The sequence below is a fragment of the Zootoca vivipara genome, chromosome 5, assembly GCF_963506605.1.
Source record: "Zootoca vivipara chromosome 5, rZooViv1.1, whole genome shotgun sequence".
NCBI classification, from domain to species: Eukaryota; Metazoa; Chordata; class Lepidosauria; order Squamata; family Lacertidae; genus Zootoca; species Zootoca vivipara.
The window spans coordinates 5,079,700-5,094,604 of NC_083280.1; the positions used below are offsets into that span (position 1 = coordinate 5,079,700).

Genomic DNA, 14,905 nt, shown 5'->3' on the forward strand with positions numbered 1-14,905 from the left:
CGGTAGAGGCCCCCCCCCCAATGACGTTACACTTTGCATGCAGGTCACGTTTAATCCTTTGCATCTACAGGGAAGGGCCGGGAACACCCTTCCTGAAACCCAGGAGAGCCATTCAGCAGCTGGTTTAGACCAGGGAACCTTTGACCCTCCAGGTGTTGAACTACAACTCCCATCAGCCTTAGCAAGCCTGGCCAAGAAGCAGAGGTCTGGTGGGATTTGAAGTGACAATGCTCTGGCTTTCCTGGGACTCTACACCTCCCTCCAGTCTCTTTCAATCCCTCCTCCCTTATTGTATCCACTTCTTGCACCTGTAAGCTTCCCTTGTCCTCTCAATTCAAAGTTTTAAAGAAATTATTAGCTCCTTCACTTTCTTGAGAAAAACAAGGAGCAGCCCAAAGGTTTTCTACTTCAGTCCTCCGGGCTTCCTGTTCCCACCCTTCCTTCTCTCACACTCAAAATGGTCACAAGAAGCATTTTTAGTTTTTGCATGCTAAAACCTTCCTTGTTGCTTTGTCCGATGTCATGGGCTCCCATGGACTAGAGAGGAAGAAAACACCTAAAATTATCAGGCCGTCCAAAGGGCAGAAACAGACAGCCTGCTGCATTGAGGCCAACTAGCAGCATTTAATGTGTTAAAAGCCTAAAGCACATTTCCTTAGCTGTCACTCAAGAGCCCTGCAGAAAGCAAACAGGGCAAGCAACCAACCCCCTTACTATTTTGCCTTTGAAGGAATTGGGAATATAGATTCTCAACTTTGCAGGGCAACCAGACCATCACTGAAAACAGTCCTCAATAGGTTTTTGTTTGTGCAGGAGTCCATAAGCTTTCAACGTACATTGGAGTTCAACTTATTAACTGTGAATTCTATCCTTTTAGAGCTGCATTCCCTCAAGCTCCCCGCCCCCTGCAACCATCATGGGAAAATGGGAGCAGCCAACCAGGATTTATAAACCCCATCTTAGCTATATCCAGGCTACATCACAAGAGGGCAACACTTTGGTTGTAGAGGAATGTAGTTAGGCAAAGAGCAAAGGAGTAATTTATAGCTGGAATTTTCCCATTTTAGTCGAGAGACACAATTATGTCTCACTTTGAAGCCACCAAACCAACACAACGTTCAACCCCTCTCTCGCTAGCTGATGAGGAGCCGGGGAGCTCTAGGCAGGCAAGAGGGACAGGGAGCAATCCAGCCATTCTGTGCAACACACTAACACAGTCACACACATACTGGTAAGCTCAGTATCGAGAAGAGGGAAGGAGCTCTCCCTGCAATTGCTCAAGGTTATTGAGCTTTTTGTGGGGGAGAGACAAGAGTTCTTGAGGTTTTTTTTTTAGGGGGAGAGCTCTTTCTTTTCTTTTAGGCTGGCGATCACAAAGGAACCCACAATCTACCCGGGATCTACCAGAAACGTCCTGGGGATCTACCGGTAGATCCTGATCTACCTGTTGGCCATGCCTGCTATATTTTATGAAGAACTATGATCTAATAAAGCTTTCATTATTTAAACAAAGAACTCTGCTGAAATAATTACCGCTGTGCATCAGAACCATGCTTGAGAAAAAAGCAAGTAAATATTCACTTTTGAAAATATTTCTGAGACCTCTGCCACCTGAGAAATTCACAACATAAAAAAATATATTTGCCCACTTTGTAAACCCCACTTGCCTGGCTAGTTTGTGGATTCCCCTGGAACTTTGCTGAGAAACACACAAGAAATCTGTTTAGGCCCTTTAATCTGTCCAAGACAGTGTGCCAAGACACAAATGATAAAACATTTTTGCATTTTTACAGCAAATAAACAAAAAACAAAAAAGGAAAAACCCTACAGAAATGTATAAGGAAGTTAATTTTGTACATGGGGTAAAACGTTATATAAATTCATGACAAATGCACTGACACAGGTCAACTCCCACATTTCTTGTTGCTTTTTTAAAAGTTCGTATGCGTGGCCAGGCAGTCAAATGGCTGTTTCTTCATTGAAAGGAATTTTTCCAAGTAGCTCTTAAGGGGGACTGCAACGCATCTTGGAATGTCCTCAGAAGGCTCCGTCATATTGGTAGTGACAGAATTAAAAACCCCAGAGTCCTTTCAGATACAGGGACAAGCCACTCAGTCATCAAATTTTATCTTTTTCCCTTGTGGTTTGTGGTCGCCACCGCCTCCTCTGCCTCCTCTGAAGCCGCCTCCTCTGCCTAAAAGATAAAGAGGGGGGAGGGAAAGAGTAATTTAAAAAATCCCAGCTCTTCACACACCGCTGTAACGTGAAAGGACAAACGGCATCAGCACAAGTACCTCCAAATCCTCTGCCGCCACCCCGTCCAAAGCCTCCTCTGCCGCCCCGGCCTCCTCTGCCACCACGACCGAAGCCGCCGCCACCGCCACGTTGCCCGTCACCCTTGGGCTTGGCAAAGTCGAGGGTCACTTTGTTTCCATCAATCTCTCCATCCTCCATGGCTTCCTTTGCTGCTTTGGCTTCTTCTGCGGAGCTGAAGTCCACAAAGCCAAATCTAGGAAAGAGCAGGGGACAGTTTCAACATTCTACCATTGGTGAAGAACTGCTTCGGATGGAGGGGTCTTTAATACCTGCAATCATCACTACAGCTCCCTTTGGAGGAATTCAAGGGCCAAATGACACACATCTAAGCAGTGCACCACAAAAAACTGAGAGCAACACAAGCATAGACACAACAGGTGCCCTTCTGGGTAGAACGAGGACTGCCCAAGTTATTTGCAATGCACCTGAGGCATCTAATTTCCTAGCCCACCTTCCTGCCAAAGGGACTAGGGATGTTAAACTTAGTTCGCTGACAGAACATGCCTGCTGAAACACGACTTTCAACCCTAGACTACAACTAAGCTTCAACAGAACAGCTGCTCTGCACTCTTGAAGTATTTAGCCTGAAAGAAGAGCAGCAAACAAGCCAGGTATCAGCTAACTTTCAGCTGTCCAGGAAATGCATACAAAAGGCAGATCTCCCTTGTAGAAGATGGCCAGATTAGTTTGTTTTTAAATGCAGGTAAGCACCAGCTAAGGTTGTGCTCAAAGGCAATTGAACTACAATAAATATTACATTTAATGCTGGTATGGTAGTTCTAATTTCTGCATGGCTACAAACAATGCTGCTCAAATGCCCAGGCCCTGAAATGAAGGAATATTTCCCCAAACGTAGAGCCTGTACCTACAACCCTGAGACTAAGAGTCTCCTGCTCTACCCTCGAAGCTTCTGACATCAACAGTCTACACTTGTGAAAGCCGCACAGATAGTGGTCTTCCCCGTCCTAGACTTAAGATATCCACACACTTAACTCCAAGCTGCACTGCATGCTATTAATCTGCAGGCAGGCAAGTTGCAGGGTTGTCCCACAGCAATGACAGTTGCTCATCTGAAGCAGACAAGGCACCCAAGGTCAGGGCTGCAGTTTTACTCTTCTTCTCGTGCGAATCCATAGCCTGCCACTGGATTATCAGCAGGAAGGAGCTCATTGAGAAGGCAGGAAGGTTGAGTTTACACAGAGATGCTCAAAGCAGAGGCCTAGTGGAGGGTGGGATCAAGGGGAGGTCAGCAACAGTGAGAGACTTTTGTGGTTGCCATCAAGTCAAAAACTCTGGGACAGCGGCAGCTTTACACCTAACCTACCCTTTGGATGAGCCAGTATCTCTGTCAGTGACTATTCTTGCGCCAACGGAGCCATCAAACGACTCTTTCAATGTTTCTTCTGTTGTTTCCTCAGACAAGCCTTTGACAAACAGTGTTTTGCTTTGCTCTGAATAAGAAACAAACGTATTTTTTTTAGCCCTGTTGATACAGCAATGGCAATTAAAACACCACCCACCCCCACCCTCAAATGATTTTAAGCTAGGGCACAGACAAAGACTTACGTCCAAATCCTCCTCTAGCATTGAAATTCCTGTTTTGTCCCCCTGGTGTGCTGAATTCCAGCCTGATTGTCCGGCCTTCAATTTCTGTGTTGTTGCAGGAATTCATTGCTTCTTTTGCATCCTCAGTTGTGGGGAAGTCTATAAATGCGTACCTGCGCAGAGAGAAGCCAGTCAAGTTAAGAAACTGAGTCACCTCTCACAGAGGTAGATGGGGAAACAGCTGGGTGCAGTGAGGAAAAGCACATCCAACAAGGCATGTTCCTTCCTTCGTTCAGCAGCGTAGATTCTAACCCACCTACCCCGTCCTCCAACCAAACAAGCATCAATCATTATCTGAGTCCAAAGGGACACTACAGCCAGGCAAGTGTCTTAAGGAGTTCCAACTTCCAAGGGCAAAGACATGTAAAGTTCTGAGGGGTTGCCTAGTCAAGGGAGAGGATTTAACCATCAAGTTGCCACATGCCTGCTCCTACATACCCTTTTGGCCTCCCCTGGTTGTTCTGTGGGATCCTGATTGCTGCCGCTTTCTCAAAGACTTCCTGGAGAGATTCTTCTGTCGCATCATATGAGAGGTTGTTCACAACAAGGGTCTTTGACTCTCCACCTGCAGAAAAGAAATGTTCATTCTAGGGTCACTCCAATATTTTCCACTGGTGATGATTATTCTTATTATTATCATCATCATCATTCTCCTCCATCTATGAAAAAGAAAGAGCTGCCTTTGACAAACTGTCAAAGAGAAATTTTTTGTTAGATTAGCTGCAGATGAGGTGCATGTGTTTGTTGTTAGCTGTCCTGGTTGCCCGTGCTAAGATGCAACGGCTCTCATGGAACTTTATGTATGGTTCAGAAGGCTAAAGAATTGTTTCCAGCAAAGATAAACTCAAACACCCACCCACACTTACAAAAAGGGAAGCTGAAGCCCCAGAGCAACCAAAGTTCTAAAGGGTCATCAGAAACCAACTAAGCCTCTTTTTGCAAGGCAAGATGTCACTGTAATGACCGCAGCTTCTTTGCAGTCACCATTCAGTGTTCTGTCATACCAAGCCGATTCCACCACAGCAGTTTACCTGGCTGTGCTCCTTTACTGGACTTTCTGCCATCCTGCTGGCTCTTCTCACCAGTGTAGTCAAGCATGATGGCACGACCCTCAATCTCCATCCCTTGCTTTTCCTCCATCGCTTTCTCTGCCTCTGCCTCCGATTTGAACTCAATGTAGGCAATCCTGAGGGATGGAGAGAACACAAAAACATCTCAAGTTTGTTCTGAAAGTCTTGGGGAGAAAATTATCTAGAAGAAAATAGCTAGCAGTGATATTAAACACCATCCCACAGGTACATTCATTACAATGAACCTTGGTAAAGGTAAAGGGACCCCTGACCATTAGGTCCAGTTGTGACCGACTCTGGGGTTGCGCGCTCATCTCGCATTATTGGCCGAGGGAGCCGGCGTATAGCTTCCAGGTCATGTGGCCAGCATGACAAAGCCACTTCTGGCGAACCAGAGCAGCGCACGGAAACGCCGTTTACCTTCCCGCTGTAGCGGTTCCTATTTATCTACTTGCATTTTGACGTGCTTTCGAACTGCTAGGTTGGCAGGAGCTGGGACCAAGCAACGGGAGCTCACCCCGTCACGGGGATTCGAACCGCCGACCTTCTGATCAGCAAGCCCTAGGCTCAGTGGTTTAACCACAGCGCCACCTGGGTCCCCAGGTAAAGGTAAAGGGACCCCTGGTGATATTAAACACCATCCCACAGGTGCATTCATTACAATGAACCTTGGAGGGGAGGGCAAAAACTCCTATGGGCAGGTGCAGCCCTGTTGTAGTACAGCACATTAGCTTAATATAGCATGAAATCAAATCTGAACATGTTGGGTAGAAGGGAGGGTCAGAATTTTAGAATTTCCTGGATAGAAAAGCATATGCAGAGTAGCTGGGGAATTCTGCTGCTGAATGGCAAGGTCCACAAACATGCAGCCCACACTCTCGTGCTAATGGAGCTACATACCCTTTGCTATTTCCATCCTTGGACACCAGCCTGACTTCCAGGGCATTGTCAAAAACTTCTTGCAGGTCTTCTTGGGTTATACTGTAAGAAAGGTTCTTCACAAAGATAGTCCTTGCATCTCTCTCTAAAAAGCAAAACATCAGAAGAGGTTACAGACCCAAAGTTCCTTGAACACTCACATTCTGTGGCACCTATTTGGAAACTTCACTCTATCAGGAGAGCTGCAGGAACATGTCCATGAGCAACATGAAGAGTCCAAGAATACCGAGCTTACCTTTCTTGTTCTCTTGGATGCACTCCCTGGTCTTTGCTTTTTCCAGTTTTATTTCCAAGCCCAAGAATTTCTTTCCATTTAGCTTAAGTGCTTTATCCACATCAGCTTCCGACGAGAAATCCACATATCCAAACTTCCTGCAGAACAGAAGGATTTATTTTCAGTGTTCAACCCAAATATCCACAAAGTAACCTGCTACAAAATCTAGTCAGTAAAGACAACAGCCTCAATATGGCATCTAAAAACTAGCAAGTCTATCCAACAAATACAAGAGTGATATTTGCAAGCAGGTGCAGAAGTGATGTCGTATTTTAGGTGATAACTGCTTGCAGAGCTTTAAAATGTTTTACAGCAGTCTCATTCAAAATCTGGTGAATGTATTATCACCACCCATTCTTCTCCTGGGAAGAACCACTGTTAAGACAGTTGCTGTCGGGCCTCCTAACTCCCACTGGCCCCAACCAGCATGGCCAGAGATGATGGGAGTTGCTGTCCAACAACATCTGTTCTTCACCCCTAGATCTAAGCAGTATTCACTTCCTCCTCTGAACCTTGTTAACATTGTCACAACAGAAAGATGTTTTAAAGTGAAGATTTTACTTTAAAAGAAGATTTTCAAGTAAACTTAGTTCTTACTTTGAGTTTCCAATTCTGACTTCTTGCACTTCAAGATCCTTTTTGGCAAAGAAATCCTTGATTGCAACTTTCAGTTCCTCAAAGTCTTTGTTTGCATTCAGGTTGGCCATGAAGATGGAGAAGGCAGGTTCTACAAAGTTAACGGAAGATTACACGAGTTATGTAAACGCTTCTAGGAAATGACCACAGTAAGGGCTGGAGACACCTGTGAAGAACTCCTAGTGCACCAAGCTTGGGAATCTTCCAACATTCGCTGTCATTTCCGCTGGTAACTATTCTACACTAAGAGTACACTGCACACTCACGGGAGTACTCACTGGGAGCACACCTTATCCTTCCTTTGCCCACCTCTTCTAGTCTCTTTTGCTCTTAATTGTCCTGCTCCTTCATAGCACCCTTTTACTGCCTCGCAGGGATGTTCATTTTAACAGGCAGCATGCTAATACATAAAAGAAACCTTGAAAAAAGGCCAGTAGGGGATCCCTGGATGTGTCACAAACAGTATGTGGGCGCTACATGTGGCTTCAGCACCCCAAGAATCAAACCCTTGGAGACATATCCTTGGATTTACCTTTTAGGTTAGGTGTTAGAAACTGTCTTTACTCTGCACAGAGGAATTATGGGATAGGTTACCATGCTTTTTCTAGGGCCAATCAAAAGAACAATTGAAAACATGGTGGCTTTCTCACCTTCAGTTTTCTTTTTCTTGGCATCTGGGGTTCCTTTCTGCTTGGCCATTTCCTTCTTTCTTTTTCCAGACATTTCTTTCACGTTCTCTGTAGTGGGAAGAGAAGCAAAGGAGGTGTCAGAAAGATCCTAGGGGTGCACGGAGCACACTAGAAGGGGGCAGCTGGATCAGGACTTGACTATCTTTAGGGTGTGTTCATATGTGATTGATACCACATCAGCTCAGCGAGGATACATCATTTCCAGCTCTAGGACCAAAGGAGAAGGCAAGACAATTGCAATGTTTTGAGAGCTCTGAGGTACTTGAGAGATGGCCAACTCACCTTCCTCCTCTTCATCGTCCTCCTCTTCGTCTTCATCGTCCTCCTCGTCATCATCTTCCTCATCCTCAGAATCTTCTTTGGAGAGTTTAGCGGGTGTGACTTTTACTGGTGCGGTTTTTGCAAGCACAGCTTTTTTCCCTTTTGCTGGGGTGATCTCCATGGGCTCATCTTCAGATTCTAGAACCACAGGGAGCTCTTTTAGGTAACACTCACAGCGCATAGCCACTGTCAAAGAGATGCACTCAAGAACAATTCCTTTTGCTCCCTTTACAAAATTATGGTTGTTACTACAAAACTATGCTTATGAACATGAGAGTAAAGAGCCTCAGTGATGTCACTGTGCAACGTCACAGAATCAGACTCAACTCAAAAAGCAAGAACTGTGCAAACCACAGTTTTGAATGCGAGTCAAGACTGCCTAACACTGCCTGGGCCTCCATTTTGATTGTACAGATTTTGTACAATCCTATGCCCCATTTTGTTTGTACAGATTTAAGTTTATTGTGTCCTGATTCCGCTGGGATGCAGGATTAGTACGCCCCCGCTATGGGCTCTGTTTATACATCCAACACATCAGCTCATACTAGTAGAGACATCACAAGATCAGTATTAAGTCCCAATAATCATCATCTGTGCTGGTATCCAGACTCAAACAAGGCAGCAAGTTATCTCAACCCTATTCTGCCTTTTCCAACCCAACTATTCTCAAACTGGAATATACACTACATATGCTTCCCATAAGCCTTACCATCGTCCTCCTCATCATCTTCGTCATCTTCATCGTCCTCAGACTCTTGTTTGGCTGATATAGCAGCTACAGTGGCCACAGGCTTTTTTCCTGCTGCCTGCACAGTTTTCTTCACTGGCACTGCAGGCTCCTCCTCAGATTCATCTGCATGAAGCAATTTATCAGCAGTTGTTGAAAGATCAATACTGGAACATTTATAAAAGCCTACTGAGTCCCTAACTATATGATGGGAACCAGAAACCATTATTCAAGACCTAACTACCTTAAGGATTGACATGAATCATATGGTGCATGCACAGCAGCACTGACTCCAAACGGTGAAGACCTCGTACTACAAAACTTAGTAGCGTGCGTACGCGCATGCGCACTATGTATATATATGTATGTGCCAGAAATACCATGCTGTTCTCGTGTATTTTTGCTTGCTTCCAATTATTTGCTGCAAAAGCTAGAAACTTTTCTGAATCTGGCAATAGCAATTTCAGTTTACTAAAGTAATTTACCCCACCAAATTCACCTTCATCCTCCTCGCTATCCTCCTCATCTTCCTCATCTTCACTCTCTTCTTTCTTGGCGTTCTTCCCATTTTTTGCTCCTTTGGCAGGAACCGGCGTCTTCTTCAGTGGAGTAGCGGCTTTCTTTGCTGGAGTAGCCACAGCTTTTTTGGCTGGGGTAGCCACTACCTTCTTCCCAGGAGTTGCTGCTTTTTTGTTGGGAGTAGCTATGGCTGCTGCTTTTGCTGGGGTAACTGCTTTCTTCTGGGGAACCATCTGTGGGAAGAGAAATATTCCAGTCAACAAGACACCATGCAATCTAAGATGGATGCAAAACTGAGAATATTGTCATGATTCATGCTCCCTTACCTGGGAGTAAGCCAATCTCAACACAGCAAGACTTGTTTCCAAGCCAACATGCATATGATTGCATGGTATAACAGTCTCTAACCACTAGTTTGCTCCACAAATTAACACAGTTGGATCTCCTTAGAATTATCACTAAGGACTACTATAAGTCTAGTTACAGGTAGGTAGCCGTGTTGGTCTGAATCGAAGCAAAATCAAAAAATTCCTTCAGTAGCACCTTAAAGACCAACTAAATTTTTATTTTGGTATGAGCTTTCGTGTGCATGCTCACTTCTTCAGATACCTGAAGAAGAATCTGAAGAAGTGTGCATGCACACAAAAGCTCATACCAAAATAAAAACTTAGGTGGTCTTTAAGGTGCTACTGAAGGAATTTTTTCATTTGACTACTATAAGGCAATATATATAGATGGGACTTAGGAAGAGAAATTAACCTAAGACCTTGATCTCTGCCCATAGGATTGCATTCCATCTCATGCAATCTTTTTTCTCTGCCCAAAACTTGATTTTTCAGTTAATGAACTACTTTAACCCGAATAATAAAATAATTTGGCTCACTGCACTTTTATCATTTACACAACTTCAGGCTAAATATTGACAAGCACCTTAAGACATTGGATTTAAGGTTACACTGACCGGCTTTAAGCACCAACCGTCAAATTCTTACCTCCTCCTCACTGCTCTCCTCCTCTTCTGATGATTCCTCCTCTTCACTGTCGTCCACATCCTTTGGAGGAGGAGCCATTTTCTTCTGTTTAGGCAGGCTTTTAACGTTCTGGTGGGAGACAGAGTAAGAGTTAGAAGTCTGTTTTTCCCAGTGCTCAAAATTGCTGCTATCAGGATACTTATAATAAGCCCCCTTACTTACTGAAAAGTGTGCTACTCCTTTTAATAGTCTGCAGTGAAGCACAATCGCTTAGAACACCCATACCTTATACCTTCCTCTTTTTCCTACAGGAGATCTTCCCATCTGAATGGGAATGCTTAACTAATTAACATTAAGCATTCCAGCCTTGCTTCCCTCTTACTACTGCCACAAGCCAACTACAGGCAGGCAATGCAAAGCCCCACTGGTTTCACTGATAACTAGCACATGGCAGTTAAGTCCCACTGATCTCACTTGGACTTAATGCCATGTGCTTAGTTCTACTATGAAGATCAGCAGGCCTCACCTCTATCTGAACTATACTGTACAGTACTCCATTAATACAGACATTCTGCCCAACTGTATGCAAGCTCACTGTGCTACAGGAGCAAATGCCCCTCCCCACCACTGAAGCATCACGTACAAACACTTCAGATGGCATGTGGGATTCACTCTCTAGGTTATTAAGCAATTATAAAATGTTATTTGCTCCGGCCCACTTTACAACAGCCTCCCTCGAGGGAGGACGTGTTTTTGCGCCTTTACATCCAGTCTCCACCCCCTCTGCTCAAAGGGGCCCCAGGCAGAACACCGATCTGGTCCTGCATAAATATACCCAATATCCCTACGAGAAACGGGATTCCAAACTGGTCGGCTGGCCTCAGGATTCCCGTGCGGAGCCCTGCTTCCCCATGGAGCCTCGTGGGCGTAAAAAGCAGTCCCAGTTCCGCTTTCCCCGCCACCAGCCATCGGCTGACCCGTTGCTCGGTTTCTTTCCTAAAGTTAGCCAGTATGTGCTTTGAACTATCGATGTTTCCCTCCGCAGCCGCGTGGCCGGAGAGATCAGACCCGGGTGGCAAGGAAGGCCGCAAGGCCCGCGATGCTGCACCACGTGGAACCACCCTGGAGAGCGGCTTCCTTCCCCTCCCACGTGCTCTGCTACGCACGGCCGGGATCACGTGGCTACAGCGCGGCGACGACGAAGCGCGGGGGGGGAGAGAAGAGCTCCCTCCTCTCGAAAGCCGCTCGCGCCAGCACGTCGCGCGCCAGCCAAGCTAGGGTGCGCTACGCTAAGCTCGGCTGACCCGCGCGCGAATGCATGCGCGTGCCCGCGGGACGTCGCGCGCGTTTAAAGATTCCGGCTGAGGAGGAGCGGAGGGGGCCTAGAAACTCCTCGTGTCGCGCGCGCGCGCGCTTTCCCTCTCGATCCCGTTGGAAGGGAAGAGAAAGGATGGGCCTCTGGAAACCGCCCAACGTTCTACTACCGTAGCGTGCGCGCACCCCTTTGAGAGGCCGTTGGTTGGTGGGGGGGCCTTGAAACCGCCGCCTCTTCCCATCCCCTCTCTCCCCCCCCGCTTAATTCCCCCTCAGTGAAACCTGCGGGAGGCCTGGAAACCGCTGCGCGCGCGCAAGGCCGCCGTCACGCTGCCCTAGTTTCCCCCCTCCCTCAGAATTCCGCGCGGGCCAAAGAAAGGGGGCTCCATGTTGTGCGTCTTTCTCTCACTCCCGCTATGTAGGCCGCGGCGCTCACCTTGGCGAGCTTCACCATAATGGCGGCGGGTTGTCCGGATGTGTAGAGCGTCGAAAGAAGCCTCCGCTCGCTCCTGGCGCCTCGCTCGAGTCTCGGCCCGAACCGAAAAGAGTGAGGTCGAGGACTAGCTTAACTCTTTCTCCCGCCCCGCGGCGCTGCCTTAGCCAATCGGCGGTCGCTGGGCCCACCGCCCGCCCACTCGCTGAGATGAGTAGCCACTCCTTGGGCTCTTTCGGAGTAGGCGGAGGGAGCCAATAGCAGCAAGGCCCGCCCCGCCCAATCAGAAACCGCGCCTAATTCGGAGGCGGGTCGAAGGGCTGCAGCCAATAGAGTGGCAGCACTGGTAAGTGCGAGCGCTGCGATAGGCCCGCGCTGACGGGCGGAAGTGGCGGAGTGAAGGAAGAGGAGCACGTGGCGTTGGTCTCTGTCTTCAACCATGTGGGGTTGCCCATTTTGTGTGCTGGTTTCTCTGGGTTTTTTTTTGAAACTGCCCTAGTGAGGTGGGAGAGAAGGATCCAGCACTCTGCAGACTTACCTGGCAGTAAGCCCCGTAGACTACAGCGTTGTAATGACGTGCAGTGCAGGTGGTGGCTGAGAAGCGGATGTTTTAGGAATTGGACTAAACCTATGCATGGCTACTCGCTGGGTTCAGTGGGGCTTACTTCCCGGAAAGTGAGCGTATGCTTGCAAGCATCTAGGTGAAGTAGAGATTTGGAGAGGCTGGAGGTGGATTAGGGACCCGCTGGGTTGAGGGACGCGTGTGCGTTCCTCATCCTCGGTGGAGAGTCAAAAACAAGTTAGGTCAAGCCCGGAGACAGGCAATCAGTATTTATTCTGTAGCTATCTGCTGCATGGTTCTAGTATACAGTGTTCCGGACTGAAGAGGCTGATCTAGGGTAGTTGGCCCGGTGCAGGAATAAACGGTGTGTGTGTGTGTGTGTGTGTGTGTGTGTGTGTGTAGTACATACCATGCCTAAGCCCTCTAGGCTAGGGGATCAGAAAGAATTGTATTGTATCCTAGTATTCTAGCACGATTTTCTCCCAGAAGTGCGACAAAAAAGATGCCTTCTCCATAATGGGTGATCATTTCTTTGAAAGGAAGTAGCTTTGGGGGAAGAGTGGTAACTCTGTGGTAGACCATGTGCTTTGCATGTAAAAAGTTCCAGGTTTGATGCCAAGCACTTCCAGGTAGGGCTGGAGAAATACCCTGTTTGAAATACTGCCAGTCAGCATAGATAGCACTGAGTTAGATAGACCATGATCTGACTTCATAAAACTGCTTCCTTTATTCCAACATGTTGGGGAAATATTGTGTATTTAAGGCTGTGTACATGCCGTACATTTAAAGCACATACCAAGTCCCCAAAGAGTCATCGGAATGGTAGTTTGAAGGGTGCTGGGAATTGTAGTGCAGTGAGGGGTAAACTATAGTTCCTTTGGGGGGGTGGATGGTGAATATGCAGCTTAGGCAACATGAATTTATTTGGAGATTGTATTAACATACAGGATTTGGGAATTCAGTTTCAATCTCCTTTTTCTTGAGTCTCTTTGAGATGGAATATGGAGTTCTGGGCACCTCTAATTTGATCTGTGCTGAAAATATTCCAAAGCCATCAGCTCATCGGAAATATCCAGTGTGAATGTATTCTGTGTGCTGTTGCTGCTAAAGAATGCTGGGTAGAAAACAAGCAGAATCCCCCAATCCGCCTGCTGGAAATGCTACACAGTTTAGCTGACCACACTGTATTTGTCAAGGCAAACATTTCGCTTTGCTAACAGATGGTATACCTTTTCTCCCTCCTCACAGCAAGTAAAATAATACCACTTCAGAATTATTTTAAATGTTTCAACAAGTTTTTAATAGAATCAATTTGAAGGGACCATGAGGACCATCAAGTCTAGCCCCCTGCAATGCAGGAATATTTTGCACAACGTAGGGCTTGAACCCATGACCCTGAAATTATTATTTCAGTAGCCTATTCAGTGCCAGATTTACATATAAGCTAAAGCTTAGGGCCCCCAAAAAATTAAAGGAAAAACACCTGGATATACATTTCCAAAATATAAGATAAAAACAAATGAAATAAAACATACAGCCACAGTGTTTTGTGTTGTGTAGGCTCCTATGATGTAAGTCATGGGCCTCGCCCGCTACCCTGCTCCCTAAAATATCACTGGTTTGCTCATTTCTATATATAGGGTGCCTACATTCTGCATGGACTTTTCAACAATTACTTTGATAAAATACATACTTTGTTATGTGCAAATGGCTTTAGATACCTATTAGGTCCATCAATTACCATATACAGTAGCATATATTCAACACAAAAAACAGTGACAATTTGTTGTTGACAAAGGACAGCTGCGCATATACCAGTTGCTTAGGGCCTCATCAAACCTAAATCCTATACTGTAGTTGGAGAGTTCAAAGGATTGCATGTGTAAAGCTGTAATTCATGCTACTCTGAACCTTTTAAGAACAGGCAAGGCTTGGCCATTTGATGCTTCCTTATAAGTGGATCGCACTGTTTGTCTATTTACATAACCCAGCATTGCCTGCTTAGGCTGGGGACTCCTTTCCAGACAAGCACACATGTATATGTATATGTTTATCTTTTACCTGCTACCTGTTCCTTTTAGCTGGAGATGCCAAATATTGAACCTAGAACCTGTACACAGAGTGCATTATATATTCCTGGAGTGGGCAGAAGGCAGGTGAGAATTGACTGTCAACTCTGGGTGATTAGAAGCAGGCTGGTGAAAACTTATGACTCAAAACCACTGGCCGCCACAAACTGGGTAGGTAACTATGGAGAGTCAATCTGTGAAGGGGTCAAGCCAGTACCTTGCCTTGGGCTGCAAGCAGAATGGTGTGTTGTGCCCATATAATCCAGTCCCAGTGAGTTGACTAGCAGCCATTGACTGCAATACATGTGGTTTCTATAATGTTTTCAAGGGCAGCCCCATGCACAAAGCACTGCAGTAGTCAAAAAGGGAGTTTACCAGGGATGGAGAACCGAGGCAAAGCTAGCTCTTCCTGCCCAGTCAAAACAAAATAAAAAAAATCCTTCTAGTAGCACCTTAGAGA

General features: G+C 46.2%; 1 protein-coding gene and 2 non-coding genes across 4 annotated transcripts; all 3 read right to left on the bottom strand.

Annotated features, from left to right (window-relative positions):
* Positions 1 to 1,718: 1,718 nt before the first annotated feature.
* On the bottom strand, positions 1,719 to 11,970 carry NCL (nucleolin). Of its 2 annotated transcripts, XM_035133558.2 has the most exons (15): positions 11,818 to 11,970; positions 10,089 to 10,196; positions 9,077 to 9,329; positions 8,560 to 8,703; positions 7,812 to 7,988; positions 7,491 to 7,577; positions 6,802 to 6,931; positions 6,166 to 6,302; positions 5,892 to 6,015; positions 4,953 to 5,107; positions 4,360 to 4,486; positions 3,883 to 4,034; positions 3,641 to 3,767; positions 2,295 to 2,509; positions 1,719 to 2,194 (listed from the first exon to the last, which is right to left on the bottom strand). In XM_035133558.2, exons 1-15 carry the CDS (start codon positions 11,833 to 11,835, stop codon positions 2,112 to 2,114), a joined length of 2,037 nt encoding a protein of 678 aa, XP_034989449.1. In that variant the 5' UTR covers positions 11,836 to 11,970; the 3' UTR covers positions 1,719 to 2,111. The 2 variants fall into 2 exon arrangements, with proteins under 2 accessions (XP_034989449.1, XP_034989450.1); XM_035133559.2 differs by lacking the exons at positions 1,719 to 2,194; positions 2,295 to 2,509 and adding an exon at positions 2,516 to 3,535.
* On the bottom strand, positions 3,357 to 3,495 carry LOC118094110 (small nucleolar RNA SNORA75). The gene has a single exon (XR_004693719.1). It is a non-coding gene; the product is annotated as a small nucleolar RNA SNORA75 (small nucleolar RNA).
* Positions 8,380 to 8,448, bottom strand: LOC118094112 (small nucleolar RNA SNORD82). Its single transcript, XR_004693721.1, has one exon. It is a non-coding gene; the product is annotated as a small nucleolar RNA SNORD82 (small nucleolar RNA).
* Positions 11,971 to 14,905: the final 2,935 nt, after the last annotated feature.